At 35.0% G+C, this 22,214-nt stretch overlaps 1 protein-coding gene across 13 annotated transcripts in view; it reads left to right on the top strand.

Annotated features, from left to right (window-relative positions):
• Nucleotides 1-22,214, top strand: part of RYR2 (ryanodine receptor 2) — an 810,976-nt gene that overhangs the window by 641,495 nt on the left and 147,267 nt on the right. For all 13 annotated transcript variants that reach the window (XM_060406755.1, XM_060406748.1, XM_060406743.1 and 10 more), the window contains 5 exons: nt 573-622; nt 11,576-11,636; nt 13,271-13,509; nt 15,005-15,086; nt 19,569-19,699. In XM_060406755.1, the coding sequence (XP_060262738.1) occupies nt 573-622; nt 11,576-11,636; nt 13,271-13,509; nt 15,005-15,086; nt 19,569-19,699 (563 nt within the window). The remainder of the gene's footprint in view (nt 1-572; nt 623-11,575; nt 11,637-13,270; nt 13,510-15,004; nt 15,087-19,568; nt 19,700-22,214) is intronic.

The following is a 22,214-nucleotide window of genomic DNA, read 5'->3' on the forward strand; positions in this document are numbered from 1 at the left end:
ATTCACTGGATGCTTTGGTATATGTGTATGGGGTAATGGTCAAGGTCTAGAAGAAGGAAAGTTCAAATGAGAAAACATACTAAAAGTAGCATTTTGTGTACAAAGCACCATACTTCCATTGTTAAATAAAGTCCACAACAACAACAACAACATTCTAGAATTTCAGTAGTACTTTGGTACAGATAAAATTACATTTTTTCCTTATGGTTTTCTGTAGTTATATTTTTGTGGGGTTTGTATAGATTGCTTTTATATTAATTAGCTTTGCTTTCAATTTTTTTTGGTTCCTTTACTTATAATATGTGCTTTTTTAACCGTGTTTGTTAAAGATATGCACTCAAAGACTCTTTATTTAATACCTTTACTCCACATTCTGCTCAGAGAATTGATTCTTTCTGCGTGACATCATGTTGCTTTTTTCCGGCTCATATATCAGCTGTTTATTTTTCTTTTTTTCTTCTTCTTTTTTTTTTTTTTTTTGGTTTTATTTCATTTGAATTTAATTTCTCCCTGTTTTTTCTACCTTCCCTTCCCCCTTTCCCTTTTCTCTTTTGTTTTTCTTTTGTCTTCAGCCTATTCTGCAAACTTGGAGTTCTTGTCAGGCATAGGATTTCACTATTTGGTAAGGAGACCCTTAAACAAATACTAGCATGGCCGTCACTTGGTTTTCTTTGCCACTTTGCACTGTGTTGTGAGCTGCTATGTTGCATGAATGCATGTTTGCATGGCTGCATGCATGGTCGTCATAGGCGAAGGTAAGGTCCTCAAGGTTGTTTATGAGTAGCATTACCGATAGTAAAATTGAAGACCGTGACTTTGTATACCAGTCCAAAGCACACTTGAAAGTCACAAACTTATATTATTAAAGATCAAATGAATGAAAACGGCAGTTTCTACCTTATTTTATTTCAGAGGGGTGAAGCGAAACTGGGCCTCTGAGTTTGTGTTTGGTTATCTCTGATAGATTAAATACCCATCCACAGTTTTTAATTGCACTTACTTTTTCAGTGCTCTTGACTACAAATTTGCATGTTGACTGTATTCCAGACATTGGAACTTCGTAATAGAGACAGGCCTGGATTTGCCAAAAGCAACTTCTCTGGTACCTCCAAACCCCACGGTAGTCAGTTTTTGTTCATTTCTGAGAATTCATGTAGCTGAAGTTCATGTTCCCAAACACTGCTTCCCAATAGCCGTGCAGGGCAGTCACTCACTTTTCACAGACTCTCCTTGCAGTGGGGCTTTAAGACTCTATAGCAGTTGGCAGAGTTTATTTTTTACGCTTTCCTGCATCTGCTTTCATAAACTGCCAAGGCAGATTTTAGCCCAGGGCTCTCTAGATTTTGAGACAGTGTTGTGGTGACTTCAGTAAGAAAACATTGAGTGTGTTTAGAGATTTATAAGTCCTAGTCCATTCACCAAAAAAACCTAAGGATTATGTTACCTCTATAAAAGCCACAAAGGGTAAACTGAGAAATAGGTACACATACATATGTATATGTGTGTGTGTGTGTGTATATATATATATATATGCAAGTAATTTTTACATTCTTTACATTTTTTTGAGAAATGGTAGCTTCTGGATATGACTACTTAATGCTACATTTGGTTTCCAATATTATTATATCTAACGTTTGGGTACTCTTAAGATATGGTTCCCATAAATTGCTGAGGTTTTTGCATTAATGTTTCAGTTATCCAGAATTAATGGGGAAATTGCCTTCAGAATGATCTCCAGTTGACTGCCTTTTGTTTTGACTTCTCTTCAACTTAGAAAAACTTCCATGTAAATCATTCAGACAGAACTTTCATGTACTCTTTAACCTTCTCATAATAATTATGTATTCAAAAATTCTCCACCTGTCTTCAGAGAATACTGTCTAATTATATCTACCTCTGGTGGGGACCCCATAATACTTTCTATTGTTTATCTCTAGCTTCTTACATATTTTAACCTCTTGGTTTCCAATGTTACATTTTTCTATAACTTCACATTTTAAATTTTTTGAGGTATTCCATATATACAGTGAAGTACACAAATCTTAAGAGCAGCATGATGACATAACTTGATGGAATTTTACATGTATTTGCCCATTTTCTCAGTTCAAGGCATAGAACATTTTCAGCATTCCAGAAGCCTACCTCGTGCCATTTTGCAATTTATAACCCTCTGCAAAGGAACTATATTTAAACTAATCTAGTGGTCTACTAATGTAGACTTTCATTACCATGTATTAATTTTGCCTGTTGTTTAATCTTCTGTTTTCCCTTTGAATATATTAAGGGCTCAGTAATGGAAGATAAATGCATACTGTAGCTTGTTGTAATAATCAGAGGAGAAGAACTGGATTTTAACATTCATTTCATCTGTGATTCTAATATTTCATCTAGGCATTGTATATTATATCTCTTTGCCTTTAAATATAACTATTTTTATTTTTAACAGGAATTTATTGGAGAACTACTGTGTGTCTTTATCTGGAAAGCATATTTTAATGTGCATTTTATTAATGTCGCATTATTTTTTCAAATTTGCTTTGGCATTTGCTTGTAAAACAATACAAAGGTTAAGAAGTCTTTATTATTCAACAATAATATAGTCTGTCAACATTTTAGCATGTTAGTTCTTAGACTTGTAAACTTTACGTATTATAGCTATAGCTTGGTTTTAGACATTAACATGATGTCCTGAAGAAAATAATGGACTTTGATCAGAAAACCTGTATGTAAGTCCCCTCTTTGTAACTGAACCAGTTGAATGATCTGGACAAGGGACTTAACTTCTCTTGAGCATTTTTTTTTTTTTTCATTTTGAAACTAGATGAAAATAACTACTAACTTTAGAGATCCATTGTATATATAAAATCTCATATGAGATGATGAATGTTAAAGTGCTTTGTAAACTGTAATCGTACCACTTTCAAGTCTAAGGTATTCTTAGTCTTATTTGTACAGCTATGAATCAAATTACATGCAGACTAAACTAGGGCAGTTAGCTATTTAAAGACCATGAAGTCTTTAAAATCTAGGCATATTCACATCAAAGCAGAAGTGGTATAATTCAAGTATTTACTTGAAAAAAATTAACTTTTGTTATCTTTTGGCCATATCATAGGGCATGCGGGATCTTTGTTACCCAACCAGGGATCAACCTGTGCCCCCTGCAGTGATAGCATGGAGTCTTAACCACTGAACTATCTGGGAAGTCCCAAGTATGGACCATTTGATGTATCAATTATACCATTGTGGATTTTCCTAAAGAAAAAGAGACCTAACAGCATATATACAGTGGTCTTTCGTATATGGACATGTTAATCTCTTACTTTTTTCTTTCACCCTATCTTTACATTATTTTTTTCTGTGTTCTGGGAGACACCAACTGATGATCAAAATGTTTTCCCTGTACTTAGTTCAAAAAATTGTTCAGGGCCTAACTTAAGAATAAAGTGAGACAGAAGTTGAGTTTAACAAAGAAATACTTGGGCTTGTGTCAAGTAGCAAAAAATATAGAAAGAAATACATTAACCCGAAACATGTCAGGAAGGTGGGATTAGCATTAAAAAACACCAGGAGGCAAAACTCTTGTCATGAAGGTGGTAATTGCGGGGAGCTAAGTTTGATCAGCAATGGAATATTTATTCCAAGGTGGCTGCCAGATTATGATGATATCTCTAAAACTTCGTCTCTAGTTCAGGAATTTTTATGATGTATAAAGTAAGGATTCCCCAAATTTAAACTTCTATATTTGCTTTATCTTTTACCCACTTTAAAATATTTTCTATACATTGAAGCACACTAAGAATTAAAGAGATGAGTCATGTTTTTATGCCTCATATATGCTTTTGAAGGTGTTTAAACCACTTCATTTTATCTTAGAAAAAGGTAGGATTTTTAAAAAGGGGAACAAGCCATATTCCCAGCATAACAGTAGTTCTGGTATACCTGTAAAATACTTTATGGAAAAAATAGTAAGTACAATGGCATCTGTTTTATATACAGGGCTTCCCTGGTGGCTCAGTGGTAAAGAATCCCCCTGCCAAGGCAGGAGATGTGGGTTCAATACCTGGGTAGGGAAGATCCCTGGAGAAGAGAATGGCAGTCCACTCCTGTATTCTTTTCTGGGAAGTCCCATGGACAGAGGAGCCTGGCGGGCTGCAGTCCATAGGATCGCAAAGAGTTGCACACAATTTAGCGACTAAACAGCAATAGTTTTATATGTAGTCTTCCCTTTTGACTTCTGAAATGCTTGCTAGTAATTATAAGTTGGTGTATTTTGGAACAAATAAATTCTTGTACTTTGGAAAATCAGTTAGAACTGGCTAAGACCCAGGCAGGTTGACAAGGTATAAGGACCCCATGTGCCATTTTCAGGGACGTATTGTTGACTAACGAAATACTGTTTTTAATGCCTCCATCTTCCCTCACTTATGCTAAGTGGAAATTCTGAATGTCTAACTGCCTAATTTTAAGGCAATTAGAGAGCAACTTCACTTTCACTTTTCACTTTCATGCATTGGAGAAGGAAATGGCAACCCACTCCAGTGTTCTTGCCTGAAGAATCCCAGGGACGGGGGAGCCTGGTGGGCCACCGTCTATGGGGTCGCAGAGTTGGACACGACTGAAGCGACTTAGCAGCAGCAGCAGAGAATACTCAACTTCTGCTATTATAGCCTATTTAAGGCTCTCAGTTATTTTTAGAGGAAGTGGAATCTGGTAACCATAACTCCAACAGGAATAGCAATGGTGATGCAGGACTTCTTAACGGCTTTCTTTTTCCATGTGGAAATAAATCAGATGCCTTAATGACATTTATTTTATGCATTCACAGTAAATATTTTCTGTGTGTGAGGCCTTCTCTCAGGCTCTGAGGATAGAAAAATGAAGATTTCTTTACCTCTTTACTACTCCCAACCTGAGCCAATCTACAGGTATCTTTCACCTGTACGCCTCTAAGAACATACTAACCCTGCTCTCTGAACTCCCTCCTGCCTTTCTAAACTGTGTTCCAGAACCATATCTCTTGCTTCCCCTCCAGAAAACAGGACAAAGCAAAAAATGATCTCAAAACGGAATATACTCTTGTGTAGCCAGTGGCTTCCCATTTCTCTAGAATTAAGAGCAGAATTCTTAATCTGGCCATTTAATCTGGTTAGTGTTTCATACTCTGCCCCTTGTGTAGCCCTCCATCCCTGTTTCCCAGAGAATTCTTGCTTCTTCACGATGCCTCAGCTTAAGTGGTCTTCCCTCTGCTTCTTGAAAGTGTCATTTTCATATCTGCTCAGGCCATTTGCACCATCTGTGATTACTGTCTGTAATGGGATCCTATATATGCCCCTCTCCAGTCCCTCACACCTATAATGGGATGAACTACCCACCTTTCAGATTTCAACGTAAGTAGTATTCTCTCTGGAAATTCATAGCTGACCTCTTTGATTATACTATCTCTACTATTATAAATTCTCTTAGCTCTATGTACTTTTCCTTCATCTCACTGGTGAGTTACTAGATTAACTTCTCTCTCTGGTGCAAAACTCAGCTCTTTGAAGGCTTATTTTTGTATCCTCAGTGCCCAGGAGAAAGTCTGGGACATAGTGGCTCCTTTATAAATATCTTATGATGGAATGAATCAACCAACCAGGTCTTACCTTTAAGAAGACTACAGTCTAAAGAGTAGATAAGTAAGCAGATGCTTTTAGCAATGAGATAAGTGCTATCAGTTTGGAATTTTCTTACATTCACAAAGAGCCCAAACTTTAGATTTTTTTCCCCTTGAGAATAAGAAAAATATAGTATCCACTTATCTCACAATGGGTGAGAATCACATTTTTAAAAAATTCTTAAAGCTTTCCGCTTAGAGCACTTGCATTGGAAAGGAAGTAACACTATAACTAATGACTCTTGAAACAACAAGATCATTAAACTCTACTAACAATGATCTATTCAGTTCAAGTAAGTATTCCAGAAGGTGGCACAAAATAGTTACCATTTAGAGGCTTTGTCTACTTTGCTGTTTTCTGCTGAGTTTTTAACACTTTAGCAAGATAGTGAATTAGCAAGACAGTTAGTCTAGAGAGTCCTAGGATTTATTGGAGAATTTCCAGCTTTGATGACAAACAGGTTTCTAGGAATACCTGGAGTAGAGCAAGCATTTTGCAGCATGATCAACATATTTCTTATCAGCAATATTTCTTCTGGTTGACCTCAATAACCCTAGAACTCAACATTTTCACATCCTTAATACAGCTCCAATATTAGCTTCAGGAATATTGGACAAGTATTATCACATGTTTAAATGAAACAACAGGTTTTGTTAAAATACTTGTTTTCTCCCTCTAGGTGAGTATGACTGATTTAAACTGGTGCCAAAATCTTAATATTGTTTTTAAAAGAGTTTTAATAGTAAATAGAGTAATACTGTGAATTCTATCCATTGGTATCTCTCTCTGATTAAAAAATTAGTGGGTTAAGTTTATGTTGATTCCCCTGTGACCCCCCTCACCCCAAACCCTGCTCATGTATTTAAATAAAGAGTTTTCTTGTATCAGGAGATATTAGGAAATGTTACAGTCATCCTTCCATATCCGCAGGCTCTGCATCTATGGTTTCAACCAATCAGGGATCAAAAATACTTAAAAAAAAATTCCATAAGGTTCCCAAAAGTAGCACTTGAATTCACCATACCTCAACAAATTTGTGCATAACTTTTACATTATATTCTGTATTATTAATAATCTAGAGATGATTTAATGTATAAAGGAGGATGTGTATGCTATATGCAAATACTATGCTATTTTATGCAAGGGACTCAAGCATCCTTGAGTTTTGGTGTTGGGGGAGGGTCTTGGACCAGTCCCCTGTGGATACTGAGGAATGACTGTTAATGTTTGTATTGTCCCTAAAAAGGTTCAGATTGTGTATGTGTTTGTTTAATAGGATTCTTTACCAGCTGAGCCACCGTACCTCTTTTTTTCACTTTTTATGAAAGGAACTGACCAGGGACAGATTGAAGTGCTCTGAAGCCTGGGGCACCTTGTTTCTAAAAAAAGTTTAAGGGAACATGTTTGGACCTCATGTAATGAAATGAAAGTCGTTTGAAGCACTAAGAATCCCTGAGGATAGTGGCTCTGGGAGAACTGAGTATGTCATTATGCTAAGGATTTAATGGTTTAAATTAAAATTTAAAAGTAGCACAATCTGCTACTTTTTAAAAAGTTCTGTTTTCTATTGGAGTATAATTGGTTAACGATGTTGTACTGGTTTGATGTCTACAGCAAAATGATTCAGTCATATACATGCATCTGTTCTTTTTAAAGTTATTTTCTCATTTAGGTTGTTAGAGAATATTAAGCAGAGTTTCCTGTGCTATAGAGTAGGTCCTTGTTGGTTATCTATTTTGAATACAGAGCAAGTTTCCTTTATACATTAGGAGACTCTTGCTTTTCTCATACATACTTTCCTAAAACTACAGAATCTTTCAGTCACATTAAGACCTTAAGGATCCTCTTGATGAAGAATGGTGGTTTAGTCACTAAGAGGGTAAATATCAGACTCAGACATTTCAATGAACATAATATCAGAAGATAGATACTTCTTTCATTTCAAAATGCCACTCTGAGAGGATTTCCTGAGTTTGAGCAAAAGAATAGCATGCATAATATGTGTTCTCAGGTGAACTGAAACTTTTCACCAAGTTAGAGACTCAGTAATTTTAATCTTTTCAATATCACAGACTTCAGAAGTAATGGAATCTTCAGCAGGCTTCAGTTTCTACCTACTCATAATTTGGAGAGAAATTTTTACCTTTTAGCATAATTTTATATCATCTTATTAATTAAGATTTTTCTAAGGTTAATCATCTCTTCAGAGAAGATAGTATAATGAGATATTATATCAAGAGCCATGTTAGGAAAGTAAAGAAGAATAAAAATTAGAATTAACTGTTGACTGTTTTCCTAAGAGAAAGTCGACATTCTGAGAATTCTCAGTATATCAATTTATAAAACAGCAGCAGTTACATGTATCAAATTTTGGATACCATTGAAAATTCCTGAACTATAGAAACTTTATATTTAAAACCACAAAACAGTTTGAGATTAAAATGCAAAAATGATATTTTGACTCTAACTGCTTTAGCTTTGTTATTATTATTATTTAGGGAGTTGTTTTATTTTATGAGCTGCTAACAATGTTTTCAAAAACCCTATGCTTGCTGTATGTTGTCATTAGATTCTATGAGCTGTAATTTTAATTTTGTACCTTTGTATCTTTGATGTTAACACACACGCACATGCAAACACACGATCTTAAAGATAATAGGTAATCCGTAAGTATTGTCCTAAGTGTTTAGAAGTATGAGAGTTATGTTTGAAGACAGAGGAAGTAGCTTGAACTTTGTAAAAACACGAGTTCAAAGTATCAAACTTTTGGTTTTTATACTACTTAGAGCAGTTAAGAAATTGCATACAGTTAAGTACATGAAAATACAGCCATCACCCTAAAATTTTAACATCTCACTATGTTCTGAACTAGCCCTTCTGGTTCTTACTAATAGTGTGATTGACATTCCTGATGATGGTGATCTAGATCCCCTTCAGAAGGACAATATCCAGGTTGCTATTTTATTTAAAAGTCTTACTACATACTTTATCTCTTCACAATTAACCATTAGTTTAGGCATCTATACATGCCAGTGAAATTGATTATTTTGCTTGGTCCATAACACTAAAGTTCAGTTAGTACTTTCTTTCATTCCTTAGGATCTTTTCCCCACCATTTTTTACAGAGGGCTGTTTCCATTTAAAGTTGTACTCTCTCTGATCTGGAGTGTGCGAAAATGTGTATTCTGCCTGAGCTTATAGTTTTGTGACTTTGATAATCACAGAAATCTCACATTCACCATACAAATGTTCACTTGACCCACAGAACTTGTCTAGCATCCCTTTGTCATCCCGCAGATACTAATTGAGCTCCTGCTATGTGTCAGGCACTAGTCTAGGTGCTGGGCTACATCAGGGCACAAAGCAAACGAACATCACACCTCACAAGCTTATACAAATAGAAGTTTAAAATGCCCTGAGCCTCGTTTTGTAAAAAGGCATTGCCAGGCTCAGTACAAAGTACAGATACTGATCATCTGTATAAAGGGTCAGTATAACTGTGAGTTTTAGGAAGAGTTAGAGGCCAGCCTCTCTGAATTGGTGCTGACTTTGGTTGCATGAGATTCATAGGCATCGCTTTGTATCCCCTCTCCCTCCCGGGCCTTCCCTCTGTCATTTTCTGTGCTCCATCCTCCTATTGTTTTTACCTCCAAACATTAGAGGTATTGGACCTTCCTGCTTCTATATTTATGTTCATGCTAATATTTCGTTCAGCCCTGTGATTCAAATAAATGTCAATATACTTAGGAGACCCCGAATTACAGCTCTGACTTAGATCTCATTTCTGCACTCCGGGTTTTTGTATCAGTTGCCTATTCCATATCTCAAGCTGAGACGAATAGACCCATTGCACTTCACCTGTTGAAAGCAGAATACCCAACTCCCACCCCTCCCCTCCCCTTGCATTCTCTGACCCCCACCTTGTGCTCTCTGTACATCATTGAATCCTACCACCATTCACCCAACTGCTCAGACAGTTGCTCACTGAAACAGTTGCGGAGTTATCCTTGTCTCCTTTCCCTCTCACCAACATGCAACACATAAGCAAAAACTGAACATACATTCTTAATTGCGTCACCAATAATATCCTAGGCCAAATTTGCCATCTTCAATCTACTGGTTCTAGACTACTGCAAGGGCTTCCTAACTCACTTTTACTCTTGCCCTCCCAGAATTCGGCACACTGGAATTAATCTAGTGTTCAGAATGTCTTCCTATTGCACTTAACAAAAAAGTCCAAAGTGCTTGCTCTGGTTGTGATACTCTGGAACCTGGTTCCCTTGTCTCCCCCATATATTCTCCTCCTTTCTCCTGAATTTGTCCACAGCAGCCATCTTGACTTACTTGCCAGGATCACTAGGTTCATTTTCTGCCCCAGAGCCATTGCACATCTGTTTGTACCACCTGGGCTCTTCTCCCATATATATGCGTGTTTTGTCCTTTCACTTCATTTAAATCTCTGCTCAAATGCCATCTTCTTGGGGAGGACCCAATGACCACTCCCCCTGTTACTCTATCCAGTTGCTCTAATCCCCATTCCCTGCTATATATACTTTTACCTTGGCTATATATTATGTAACATATTGATTTTTTTTGGCTTAATAGTTCATTATGTGTCCCCCATTAAAATGCAAGTACCATAACTCTAGCTAATTACTAGAAGTTTAAGAGTACCTGGTATTTATCGTGTATTTATTGGGTGAATGAATAACTAAATGAATACTACTTCTAAGGACCATAGCAGAAGCCCTAGCACTGCTCCCAGTCAATAGACAGGGGCATGACAAATTCTGCCTTTCTGCTGATTTTGTCATCATTATTATTGGAAGTTCTGAGAGTCAAAGCATGAGATTAATATAACATTTACTGAAAGAACTCAAGAGTCTCAGCAATGAATACCTAATTTATTTTTTCATATTTGTGTTATAGCACTGAACTGGAATGCCCACATACTAAGGAAATTATTAATTTCCATGTATGTTTAATTCATTCATTTTAGGGTACCTTTGTGTATAAAGAATATAGTATACTCAAATGTTTTAAAACCTCACATTCAAATAAGAGTTGGTAACCTAAGGACCAGGAAATTATTGTATATATTACATGTAGGAAAGCATGAAATGAAGAAGTGATGAGTGTCAGACTATATTGTGAGTGGCCACTGTGTTACTTTGGATTCATATTGTCTTTATTGTATCCTTGTCATAAAGTAAAATATATGTATTATATGATTCATATTTCTGTACTTACTGATGTACATTCCTATCAGAGTGGCTGAGTGTCATCTGATTTTTCAAGAGGAGTTGCCCCATTTTAGATATCTCATAAGTAATGTCTAACTTCTTCGGCCTCTGATACTTTCTTACATGATGGTTTGGTACTTCTTTTCCACCAAAGACCAACTACATTCAGGCATGTTCATGCGAATGCAGTTAAATTCAGGCAAAATAACTCATCTTAATGCAGTTGAATGCAAGAAGAAAGCAGACATACTTGGGGTAATTAAAAGGGAATTAAATTTATTAGACTTTAATTCACCTCATTTCACAGAGGATATCAGCTGACTTTAAAAGTTGACATACAGTATGATTTAAAAATAATGTGAACTGGTATTGGGAGGGGGATATGTTTGAAGAATCCAGTTAAAATTCTTTGGATGGTGCAGTGCTTTGAATGCTTCTTGAGTATGTCAGCTATTTGATGAAACATGCTTTATTGCTTTTCTACTTACATTTGCATAACCACTTTTAAGCAGAAAAACTGCATGATTTTAAACTTAATTATCAAAAAGTCCCTTGAATTGAGTTATCCTGATTGAGTTGTGCCTTGACTAATGTTTTGGAACACAAGCGTTAATAGAAAGAGGAACATTGAGAATTTCTCAGAGCAGTTTATACAGCTATTTGTTTCCTCTTTAGGGAATGATGCAACATCAATTGTCAACTGTCTTCATATTTTGGGTCAGACTTTGGATGCAAGGTAAATGGATATGTTTTTTATCTCAGTCAATGAGTGTAAAAATGATATATAGGAATCTGAAGAAAAAGCTAGTGTCTTCGTTGGAATTGTAATGAAGACTTCAGGTGAAAAAGAAAATATTTTATAAATTAATCATACAAGTAATTAAGTGTTAGTCACTCAGTCATGCCCAGCTCTTTGTGACCCCATGGACTGCAGCCCACCAGGCTCCTCTGTCCATGAGACTTTCCAGGCAGCGATACTGGAGTGGGTCGCCATTTTCTTCTCCAAAGGATCTTTCTAACCCAGGGATCGAACCCAGGTCTCCTGCACTGCAGGCAGATTCTTTACCAACTGAGCTACAAGGGAAGCCCAATAATACAAGAGCATTATATTATTTTTATATATAATCAGATATAGATTGTTATTTAAATTTCAAGTAATTTCTGTAGTGGCTAGGTATATAATTGAGAGTTGCATTGGGACTGTATCTTGTGACATAAAAATAACAAGCTACAACTCTAGACAGCTTATTAACTTCAAAGCATGGTAGTGTACTCCATTTTGTTATAATATTTAGTTTTATAGGAAACAAGAGGGTTTTATTCTCATTTTACGGTTGAGTAAAGTGAAGCTCAAAATTCCATAATAAGTGTGGAAATAGGCCAATTTCCAAGTACATACACTTTCTACCCTGCCCTAATATCATCATGACCAGAAATCCAAATACAAAACCAATTTGGTTAGCTTGATTCAGCCTTTAAGCCATTCATTTAATTCATTAATTATCCAGGATATATCTAAATAAAAGTTCCTAGAAGTCTTCCACAGACAATATTCAGTGATACCTTGAATTATTCATTTTAATGTTTAAAATTTTATTTGAGATGTTTTGTATAATAAATGAAGAAAGAAGATACAATTATGCACCTTGATTTTCTATGTGAAATAGTGGCTTTTAGCATGTCACTTTCATACAGAGTTCAATCTTCAGAGACTTATTTATAAAAAAACTGATTTTCTACTGTTAAAAGTAAAAAAAAAGTCTGTATCAGTTGGTAACTTGGTTTAACTGCCATTAAATATTTCTTTCACACCCATTGCCTCACAAAACAGTCTAGTTTTGTTGGATTTGAGATGAACTAAACTGGCTCAGGACCTAAGTTTTGTTAGTCATGAAATAAGTATTCTCAAAATTTGAGACGACAGTTGAAAAGCATAAATCATTCGAACTTTGGGAGCCATTTGGGATTTCCCTAAAAGTCCAGTGGTTGACTCAGAGCTCCCAACATAGAGGGCAGGTTTGGGGTTTGATCCCTGGTTGGGGGATTAAGGTTCCTCATTTGTGCGGCCACAGGGAGGGTCGGGAGAGTAGGGAGGATGTTAAAAAAACAAACAAACAAAAAAAACCTACATTTTGCTTCAAGATCCTAATTAAGTTGACTTTAAAGGCATTTAGGAAAGGTTATGCATCTATGGAGTGATATTACTATAACTTCAAGTATATAAGAAAAAAAATTATTTGAAAGTGGATTAAAAAAATTAAGTTGACTGAATATCGTCATGAACAAATAAACATGATGTAAAAGCATGTTTTATTTGTATTTCACGTGCTCCTACCACAAGGTGTAAGTTTTCCCTTCTTTCCTCCCTAGGACTGTGATGAAGACTGGCCTGGAGAGTGTTAAAAGTGCACTCAGAGCCTTCCTGGACAATGCCGCAGAGGATCTGGAGAAGACGATGGAGAATCTTAAGCAGGGCCAGTTCACACACACCCGAAACCAACCCAAAGGTGTTACTCAGATTATCAATTATACCACGGTGGCACTGTTGCCAATGCTGTCATCATTATTTGAGCATATTGGCCAGCATCAATTCGGAGAAGATCTAATATGTATGTAAATCTATTACAGTTTCATTATCTAAATAGTACAATCAGAAATTGTAACAGCCACATCATAGAGATTACTCAAACACTGCTTACATTAATTTTTTTTTTTTTTGGCAGAACACTTTAGGTTGACATTTGAGTTACAAAACCATTATTATAGAGATAGATCGTGAATTCACAGGAGGGACCAGTAAGGTAGTGGTTATAGATAGTCACTCCCACACTGTTGACATCCAAGTTCCAAATTTTACTCTTTCTATTGTCTTTTTCCATGGAAATTTTCTAATGCAGTTTCACCATAGGAAAGCATTAAGTGTGTTCAAATTATTTCTGAGTTGATGCAAATTGTTTTTGCAAGCTCTCCTACCGAAATGTGAAGACTGCTGAGACAAAGTCTGTGTCTAAATAATTGATCTACCAGGGTGGCTCAAATGTCTTTGGTTTATAGATTTCAGTCTGTTTTCATAGGGGATTTCATCTGCTGTTTTTCTCTGGAATTCTGTAGTTATTAAAGATATCCACAGAATGCCCAAGCTTGAGTGGAAAGAGAGCCACATGACCTAAGTTCCTTCCCCTTCTGCCTATATGAACATGAAGGAAGCTAAAAGCCCGTATCTAGCAGTCAGGTGGGTCTTGCCCACTGACCCAGCCACTCAGACTCTCAAATGGTGTAGGTCTCCCAGGTAAAGTTCTGTAAAAACCATTGTGGCAATCAGAGAATGACACAAAGACTAGTTTCAAAATATTGACACCACTTGAACCAGTGGGACCATTACTTCCCATCCCATATTGACATAGAAACAAGTATGGGAGAGGATAATGATTTCTCCATTCATGATATGGTGTGGCCTCCAGAAAGTGGCAACAGAGTTGGCATTAGAAATCCAAGGTTCTTATATTTCTTTGCCTGTTGAACATGTTTATTGAATCAGAGATCATCTTAGAAGTTTTATTTTCTAGCTTTAGAAACTACAAGAGTAACTTTCTTATGCTTTGAATTGCAGGTTGTTTTAGAAATAAATGATACACCCCGTTCTCCAGCATTCGCATTCTTGTTCATTTGAGAGTTAAAATAAAAGATACTGTCTTTATATACCTTTGAAACCCGAGTCAAAATGGACCTGTCCTCCCAGATATTCTTGTGCTTAGTTTTATTCTTGAAGAAATCCTTATTCTTATGCCTAAAGAAAAATGATTAATTGTTCCTGATAATATTCTGTCTGTATACTCAGAGCATGAGTCTTTAGAATGCTTTTAGCTCCTTCAAGAAAAGACTTTTATTTGAGAAAAAAGTTTTAAATGTAATTTAAATATAATTTTAAAATTTTGTATTTTAAAATATAATCATGAATTTAAACATAGTTTTATATGTTCTTATATTTTGTCAAATATTAAAATATTAGTATGTCTTTGATATAGAGTTTTGTTTTTAGCCTAAACTTTCTCAGGACAGTGTATTGATAACAAATGTTTTAAATGAAATTCTCTTTTTCCTTAGTGGAAGATGTACAGGTGTCATGTTATAGAATTCTGACTAGCTTGTATGCTTTGGGAACCAGCAAGAGTATTTATGTGGAAAGGTAAGATTTTAAGAGTTTAACATCTTACTAATAGTTTTATTAGATGTTATAATTATTCATTTCAAGGGTTTCACTTTATAACTTTTTCCTTAGTTATAAACTAAACAACCAAATTGATGTGTTGAATTCCTTGGGAGAAATTAGCCAGTCTTTAAGCTAAATGCTAAATTTGATTGATATGATATTTATTGATATAATAAATGTCAATTTATGAATGAAAAATGTAAAGCAATAATGGTAAAGACCATATTTAATATAAAGTTTAAACTTTACAGCATTAATGAATCTTTTAAAGGACTGAATATGGGTAGTTATTAAACCAGTTTAATTTTTTCTTAAGTTCTCAAGTTCAAGAGGGGAAGATTTGCAGGGTCAGAGGATGTGGACAGATCAAGTAAGATAAGGTGTCCCCTGCTGCTGCTGCTGCTAAGTCACTTCAGTTGTGTCCCCACTGAATTAAAAAAAGGGATCACTGGTAACTTTAGTTAAAAATTTATATGGAAGAGAGAAGAAAAAGAAGACTTTTTTTTACCAGTTAAAATAAATAAAAAGATATGCTGATAAAAGACCAATAAATGAAGTAAATAAAGGTATTCTGAGAGAGGAATATTGAGTAGATGTAAATTCTCTTCAGATTATCTCAATTATAATACAATTTCAAGTAGATATTTGCTTTTTTACTGAACTTGAAAAAATAATTCAGAAGTTCATTAGGAAGAATAAATGCATGAGACTAGCACATACAATTTTGAGAGACAAAAATAAAATAATAAATTGGTATGCACCAAAATAATAATTTGGTGACCTACCAAATATTAAAACTTTTTAAAAATGGTAAAGTTGCAATTACCAATATATAGGAAAGTAGATCAATGGAAAAAAATAATTGCTTTTTTTCTAAATATTTTTGAAGTTTTATCTGCATTTTAAGTTAATCTTTTTAAACTAATTTTTTGTGGCTATAAAATATATTTTATCCTAAGGAAGTAACATAATATATTGAGATGTTCTTCATTTTTGACATATAGCCTCTTTTCTCTTTTCACTATCATAAATAATGCTAAATCTATGTTCACAGTTTTCTGTGTGTATTTATTTTCTTTCCTTTATCAGAATTTGGAGATCTGGGTTAAAAAGTATGCATATATTAAAGGTTTATGATACACATTTTACTATCTTTATAAGAACTGATTCACTTTATACTACAAAGTTTGCAAGAGGATTCTTACTTCCTCACATGTTTCTTATTTCTGATTATTCCTTTTCACTATTTATAAATTTAATAGTTAAAATGGGATATCATTTTTATTTTCAGATGCATTTCTCTGATTACTTGATATGGGCTACTTTGTTATGTTTACTTTGCCATTTTTATTTATTTGATAAATTACCTTTTCTCATTTTTTGTCCATTTTTCTATTAGTTTATTGTCTTACTCATCAGTTTACCTTTCTTTTTATTAATAATTAACCTCTTGTCTGTTATTTCTCCTGTTTTTATGATTTTTCACATTTTTATACCTTTATAGTGCTTATATATAAGATATAACGTACAGATAGTTTTTATGTCATGAGAGTTTTGAACTTTTATATAATCAAACCTACCAATTACATCATGTGTGTCTTCCTCTTATTTTCATGATTTTAAAAAGTTTGTACTATACCTTAACAACTAGAAATTAAAATATTTGCTCTCCTAGATTTTTCATATTTTCATTTGTCTAGATTTACTTTTGCATTCTTTTGTTCATTCAGTAAATATTTATTAAATGTCAGATTCTGGGATACAACAGTGAACAGATAGATCCCTGCTCTCAAAGGGCTTATGTCAAGTGGAAGAAACGAAACAGAACAAGTAAGCTGATCAATGTTATAGTGGCAAGTTATTGTGTGTGAGGAGCACACAATACAGAGAATTACATGGGGTCATCAGGAATGTATTTTTTAAAACAAGGTTCCTTGGACTCAAAACTTTCTTTAGGAAAGAAAGTTTCTATAGGAAACAAATAGAAGGTAAGTCTAGGATTGTGTCTAATAACTTTTATTGTCTCAGTGAAGTATGATTGGAGTCTTTAGCCAAATCATGGTGGAAAACACACGCATGAGAAGCTTGAGGAAGGCAATGTCCGAAATCGTTTGTTGTTCTTCACTTGCTAAGTTGTGTCTCTTTGCGACCCCATGGACTGCAGCACACCAGGCTTCTCTGTCCTTCACTACCTCCCGGAGTTTGCTCAAATTCATGTCCATTGAGTTGGTGATGGTGTCTAACCATCTAATCCTCTGTTGCCCTCTTCTGAAATGATTATCTCAGGGCTAAGAAGAGAATTTACTAGAAATGCATCTGAATTTCATGTTTCTGTTTGGCGTTTGTTATGTAGAATTTAAATTCAATTTTTAAATCATCCATCATGTCTAACATAATGATTTATTAAATGTTTCTTTTATTCACTGATTTGAAATAAACTCAGCCATACACTAAATATGATAGGTTATATTTCTAGAATGTGTTCTAGAATATATATTTCTAGAATTCTGTTCTATTATTTGATTTTTTGAATGATAAGAGCAGTACCGTTTAGCCTAAATTATCAATATTTTGTAATTTATTTTAATATCTGGTAGTCAAAATTATCTTATACCTCAGCAGTTACTGTTATTTTTTGCTGTTCTTGCCTGGATATTTTTCTTGATAAAATTTGGATCATTCTCTTAGAGTCTAAAAAAAAAGTATATGTGCATTTTATTCAGTTAACTTCACAATTGTAAAGTGATTCTGGGAGAATATAAAAATAAAAATTTGAAGGTGAATAAAAGGTATTTTGAAAAAATGGTGGTATACTAAAAAATGTAGTTGTTTTTATACAAATCATTTAAAGAAATGTTACTATTTCCAGAAAACAATACAAATGATCAAAATTAATCTGAGAATTATTATTTGAATCGGTATTTTGAAGTGAATCATTAAATAATTCAGAGGAATTATTAATGAAATAAAAGGACTAGCTCAATATCCCAGTGGCTCAGATGGTAAAAATTCTGCCAGCAATGCGGGAGACCAGTGTTCAATCCCTGGGTTGGGAAGATCCCTGGAGAAGGGAATGGCAACCCACTCCAGTATTCTTGCCTGGAGAATCCATGGACAGAGGAGCCTGGTGGACTACAGTCCATGGATGGGATTGCAAAGAGTCAGACACAACTGAACAACTACCGCTTTCACGCTTTGAATCAGATGTCAGGAAATAGAATACCTACCTTAGGGTCATACATGAAACATTTTAGGCTATTAACTTCTTAAAGTATGTCTCATTATTTTAAAACATTTATTGAACCCATATCGTATACCAGATATTTTGCAATTCTGTCCTCGTTTTTAGGTAAGGAAAGAAAAACTTGAAAACTATAAGTAGTTTTCTTGCAGTGAGTGACATAGCATTAGGAGTAAGATCAGGTCTTGGATCTGTATGAATAAAAGACTGTGCTCTTTGTAACTTCTTGATGTCTTATTTTTAGTAATGCAATGTTATTAAATGTTTAAACTGAAGTTTACCTTATTCAGTTTCTTTCTGTGAAGGGATAATTTCTCCTAGCAGAGTACGTATCTAGTCGTTTTAATTAAAATATTAAATAATCAAGCATTATTTATTATTTCTTAGTAAGAAATTTAAAACTACCCAAGAGAATTATGTTATCTTGTCTTAACTCAATCCATTTTATTGACTTTTAAATTAAATATATATACAAAGTCGTTTAAAGAGTTCATAATTTGCTGAACTCTCATATTATTCTGTATTTAATAAACATTTAAGGTGCCAGTAAAGCCTTGGATTAACTAGAAAACTTGGGGAGAGAGAGAATTTAAATATACCAGTGGCAGGAGAATTCTTAAATTGATCACAGTTTGATTCCCAAGGCACCTCCTTCTCTTGAAAATGATAAATCAGTTTTAAGTGTTATCAATAGTCTTTAGCATCTAGGGTATCTTACTACTTCATAACTGAGTAATAACCTGAAATTACTTATATAACCCTGAAATTAATTATATATGGCAAATTTTCAGAAAGTTATATGTGTGTTAGTATTAGTACTTTATTTTTTTAAATTTTTTTTTATCAAAATCCATTTATTCATATGGCAAGAATTGTTCCTTAGAGCACTGTGTTAAAAAAGAAAGAAAAGGAAACCAAATGAAATATCCAAACTGGTGGAGGCATTTACAAGTGTGTTTGTTGTTGTGGCTGTTATTTTTGGCTGTACTGTTTTTAACTTCTCTGTAGCTGGCAGGTAATTTAGCTTTTAAAAAAATGGTAGGGAACTTGCTATGGAAAGCATATGATATTTTACAATATAGAGGTTGGATCCGAGGGGTAGTTTTTATCAGTAGCTCTATGATTGTCCTTCTTTTAGGTTGACTTTGCCAATTTTAATATAACTTCTTCAGTTATTCACTTAGAAGACTTTATAAATGTAAAGTTTCCATTTACAGGCAACGTTCTGCATTGGGAGAATGTCTGGCTGCTTTTGCTGGTGCCTTTCCTGTAGCATTTTTGGAAACTCACCTGGACAAGCACAATATTTACTCCATCTACAATACAAAGTCTTCGAGAGAGAGAGCAGGTAGCAAAGAAGCATGTGTGGTACTTGATATTTGAAGCTAAAAATGAGTGACATTTGTAGTATTTTACAACCATGATTTTTTAATGGGCTATTTTAATTTATTACCTCCAATGCTATTTGTTCTTAAGTCTTATTTGGAAGTTTTTGGAGTGTTGTATACTATCTCCATTGTTTTTCTGAAAGAAAATTAGTTTCTTTTAAATTAATGAACCACAGACAAGTTAACCCTCTTAATAATAAGACAGAATAATCAGCAGTATGGAAAAAATAGGTCACTCTAATTCAGTTATCTCTTATAGGCAGTCAGCACATGTACAAGATTCTTATTTGTTATGATTATGGATTCATTGGAGAAGGAAATGGCAGCCCACTTCAGTATTCTTGCCTGGAGAATCCTGTGGACAGAGGAACCTGGGGGGCTGCTGTCCATGGGGTCGTACAGCGTCAGACACGACTGAAGTGGCTTGGCATGCATGGATGCATTGGAGAAGGAAATGGCAACCCACTCCAGTGTTCTTGCCTGGAGAATCCCTGGGATGGAGGAGCCAGGTGGGCTGTCATCTATGCGGTCACACAGAGTTGGACATGACTGAAGTGACGCAGCAGCAGCAGCAGCAGCAGCATGAATTCATACTTTGCTTTTTTCTCAGTTCACTTGATAGATCCATCTTATTGGGACAGTTTTATTCCGTGTGATTTTTTCTAATAGTATTGTCCTCTAAGTCTGATAAACTATATTGTATATTAGTTGTTTTCCAAAAGCCTTGCAGTCAGTCACTTCAGTCATTCAGTCATGTCCGACTCGTTGCGACCCCATGGACTACAGCACGCCAGGCCTCCCTGTCCATCACCAACTTCCAGAGCTTACTCAAACTCATGTCCACAGTTGGTGATGCCATCCGACCATCTCATCCTGTGTCATCCTCTTATCTTCCCACCTTCTATCTTTCCCAGCACCAGGGTCTTTTCCAATGAGTCAGTTCTTCACATCAGGTGGCCAAAGTATTGGAGTTTCAGCTTCAGCATCAGTCCTTCCAATGAATATTCAGGACTGATCTCCTTTAGGATGGACTGGTTGGATCTCCTTGCAGTCCAAGGGACTCTCAAGAGTCTTCTTCAATACCATGGTTCAAAAGCATCAATTCTTTGGCACTTAGCTTGCTTTATAGTCCACCTCTCACATCCATACGTGACTACTGGAAAAACCATAGCTATGAGTAGACAGACCTTTGTTGGTAATGTCTCTGCTTTTTAATAATGCTGTCTAGGTTGGTCATAACTTTTCTTCCAAGGAACAAGCGTCTTTTAATTCCATGGCTGCAGTCACCATCTGTAGTGATTTTGGAGCCCCCCAAAAATAAAGTCAGTCACTGTTTCCACTGTTTCCCCATCTATTTGCCACGAAGTGATGGGACCAGATGCCATGATCTTAGTTTTCTCAATGCTGAGTTTTAAGCCAACTTTTTCCCTCTCCTCTTTCACTTTCATGAAGAGGCTTTTTAGTTCTTCTTCACTTTCTGCCATAAGGGTAGTGTCATCTGCAGATCTGAGATTATTGATATTTCTCCCAGCAGTCTTGATTCCAGCTTGAGCCTCGTCCAGCCCAAAGTTTCTTATGACGTACTCTGCATAGAAGTTAAATAAGCAGGGTGACAATATACAGCCTCGACGTATTCCTTTCCCTATTTTGAACCAGTCTGTTGTTCTATGTCCAGTTCCGACTTTGCTTCCTGATCTGCATACAGATTTCTCAAGAGGCAGGTCATGTGGTCTGGTATTCCCATCTTTCAGAATTTTCCAGTTTGTTGTGATCCACACAGTCAAAGGCTTTGGCATAGTCAATTAAACAGAAGTAGATGTTGAGCTCCCCAAACTTGGACAAGAATATTTGCTGTTCACAAATGCATACATCTCTGTTAATGAGATGTATGCATTTAATTAATGAGATCATTTAGTTAATGAGATCATTTTGTGTAATTCATGTTTGTATGGGAGTTACTGGTTATACTAATTTTATAGTGAATTTTTCAAGTAAGAATGCTTTTTAAAAGTTGAATAATTATAATTTACTTTACTTAGCTTGTAATTCTAATTTCATATCACAGAGAGGAAGTGAAAGGAAAATATGTTAACTATAACTTAGCAATATTTTTCTAGATAGTTGCACAATATATTTGTAAACAGTAAAACAGTTAAATTTGTATTATTTTCTGTGTAAGCATGTCTTGTTAAGTTGTCTTATTAAGGATTTTTGATCCTTTAATATTTTTGCAATGAATCAAGAATGAAGCACATTGCTATTTCATTACAGATAAGCAAATACATAGAGCCAATAATTTACCTGCTTATTTTTATACTACATCATTTTCATAACAAAGCAAAGAAACTGCATTTAATGATTCTCCTTCATTCACTTTTTACTCAAGCCATTCAACATATGATTGTTGGTAGGTGGAGGAGACAGAATACAAAGATGAATATGACTTGGTTCTTTTCCTCTGGGAGGTTCTAGATG

This window comes from Ovis aries, chromosome 25 (assembly GCF_016772045.2).
Source record: "Ovis aries strain OAR_USU_Benz2616 breed Rambouillet chromosome 25, ARS-UI_Ramb_v3.0, whole genome shotgun sequence".
Taxonomy (NCBI): domain Eukaryota; kingdom Metazoa; phylum Chordata; class Mammalia; order Artiodactyla; family Bovidae; genus Ovis; species Ovis aries.